The 2,656-nt window shown below is 36.4% G+C and overlaps 1 protein-coding gene across 1 annotated transcript in view; it reads right to left on the minus strand.

Moving 5' to 3' along the window:
- Window positions 1–2,156, minus strand: part of LOC107662885 (von Willebrand factor) — a 35,255-nt gene extending 33,099 nt beyond the window's left edge. Inside the window, exons 1-4 of the mRNA XM_016453003.1 lie at window positions 2,130–2,156; window positions 1,441–1,550; window positions 828–891; window positions 86–242 (exon numbers count right to left, since the gene is read on the minus strand). Coding sequence (XP_016308489.1) covers window positions 86–242; window positions 828–891 — 221 coding nt within the window. The 5' untranslated portion in view covers window positions 1,441–1,550; window positions 2,130–2,156. The remainder of the gene's footprint in view (window positions 1–85; window positions 243–827; window positions 892–1,440; window positions 1,551–2,129) is intronic.
- Window positions 2,157–2,656: the final 500 nt, after the last annotated feature.

The raw sequence follows: 2,656 nt of genomic DNA on the forward strand, positions 1-2,656 counted from the left end.
AAAGCGGGCATTTTATCATCTTGACAGTGTACAAACTCAGCCATAGCTTGTTTAATTCATGAAAACCTGTGTTTATGTGTGAGACTGGCTTTTACCCAGTATGGAGAAGCTTCTGTGTTGGCAGTCTCCCGCCAGCATGTAGCTGCAGTCTCCAGGGAACTCATAAATCACACCGTCAAATGTGTGTATATGCTGCCGGCTAAACAGACTACAGCGACCAGACCCCTCGACTGACACCAAACCTACAGAACAAAGAGGTAAAGAGAGTTAAGCACTTGCACAATAGATTTTAATCAAAGCAACAGCTAATGTTCAAAAGTTTGGGGTCAGTAAGATTTTAAATGTTTTCGAAAGAACCCAGCCTGCATTTGTTTGATCAAAAATACAGTAAAAACAGTAATATTGTGAAATATTATTACAATTTAAAATAACTGTTTACTATATTAATGAATTTTAAAATGTCATTTATATTTGTGATAGCAAAGATGAATTTTCACTGTTAGCTAATCCTTCAGAAATCATTTTAATATGCTGATTTGATGTTCAAGAATAACATTTATTATTATTATTATAATGTTGAAAACAGTTGTTCTGTTTAATGTATTTGTCGAAATCTTGATATCTTTTTTCAGGGTTGAATTATGTATAGAAAACAAAAAACAGCATTTACTTAAAATATCTTAAGTCTTTACTTAACTTTACTTTTGATCAATTTAATGCATCATTGCAAAATAAAAGTAAAAAAAAAAAACATAACATTTAAGAAACATCTAAACAAAACCAACAGACAGGAGTTGCAAACATGTACAAGCATCCTCGATTCTAACCTGAAAAATTCAAGATGAAAACACACAGGATTCTACTCCATCCTTTCCATCTGCACTGTTCCATCTGATTAAAGAAAAAGAAAGAAATCATAAGAGACTTAGTCCAGTTAGTAATCAACTCAACCACCCAGAACACCATAGGAAGCATACTGCATTGCAATGTTAAGGGACACTGTACTTTTTTCCCACAAAATGTAAAAGTCTAATGCACAATTGCTGGCCATCAACAATATACTGAAGTGAGCATTTGGGGGTTTCATTTAGTGAAAAATAATAGCAGGAGCCAAAGCAAAAGTTCAGCTGGAAGTGAGAAACAAAGCAGAAATCTCTGAGCACCTACAAATCTGTCAGAGAGTTAACTCATGTATTCCACATAGACGGCACAGAAAGAATGCTGTTATTCTTGAACATGAGCTTAGAACGGGAAAACTGAGCATGATATATTCACAAACACTCACTGTACATTACCATGCATGCTTAAATAGCAAAACATAAGCCTTAAACAAGCAAACAGATGTACAATCGCTAATACAAGGATTTGAAATAATCACAGAAACAAATGCATATTTAATGCATTTTTAAGATAGCATGCTGATAGTGTGACACCTGTTACCTTTGACCTCTGACCTCTGCCCAGGTGCAGGCTCCCAACAACAGGTTCTCTGAAGTGCTTTGCTGTGCAAGGTCTTCGCTGTCCAGTGTCTCACAATCCCGAAGACATGACTAGAACCCAGTCTAGAAGGAAAGAACTGATTTATAAGAACGAGAGAGGGAGGGATGGTGTGATTTCCGTTTTTAAACTCATTAAGAGAGGACAATAGGAGGAAGTCTGGGCATTGTAGGAACTGAAGGATTAGTCTGGCAGTGAAGACAGATAAGACAAACCAACATTAGTGCCAAGCCAAACAGCACACACACTCACACAAACCGCAGCATATGAAGTGAGTTCGCAGCCTCTGTGATGTAACCCTTCTCTGAAACTGATGGATTAACTGTTGGAAAAACCTCACTGCAATGGCGTAATCAGAGCATGTTCACATGAACTCCATGCATTCATCATTAATATAGGCTTTTTCATGCTACCTTTTATTGTAGACCCTGAACTTGCTGGCAAAAACATGAGTTCATGTCTTACACCATATCCTTGCTTCCAGATTGTACAGTATATTTGACACAGTACTGAAAAGTAATTTGAACAAAGGCCCAACAATATGCTAATATATTAGCATAAAATAGACTGAATAGGAAAACTGACCACTTTAAAGGACCCAAAAAATGGAAATTTGCTGAAAATGTACTCACCCTCAGGTCATCCAAGATGTAGATGAGTTTGTTTCTTCATCAGAACAGATTTGGAGAACTTTAGCATTACATCACTTGCTCAGCAATGGATCCTCTGCAGTGAATGGGTGCCGTCAGAATGAGAGTCCAAACAGCTGATAAAAACATAATATCATAATCCATAAGTAATCCATGTGACTCCAGTCCAACAATTAACATCTTGTAAAGTAAAAAGCTGCATGTTTAAATCCATCAAGTTTTTTTTTACTTTAAACTGTTGTTTTTGGCCTAAATACCCAAAATAGTCCATAATACATAAAAACACTATCCATTTCATGTTGTTCTCTCACATCAAAATCCACCAACATATTTGTTTAGAACTGATTTGGACTGTCGATTTGCTTGATTTGTGCATATTTCTCTTCTGATTCAGACAAGACCATTTTTTTTTTACTACAGAAAGGTGTATAATGGATTGTTTTTGGCAGAGTACAGTCTTTGATGTCAATAAAAAGTTAATAGACTGAGAGAGAGGGGGGGGGGGGGGG

This window comes from Sinocyclocheilus anshuiensis, unplaced genomic scaffold (genome assembly GCF_001515605.1).
Source record: "Sinocyclocheilus anshuiensis isolate Anshui unplaced genomic scaffold, SAMN03320099.WGS_v1.1 scaffold739, whole genome shotgun sequence".
NCBI classification, from domain to species: Eukaryota; Metazoa; Chordata; class Actinopteri; order Cypriniformes; family Cyprinidae; genus Sinocyclocheilus; species Sinocyclocheilus anshuiensis.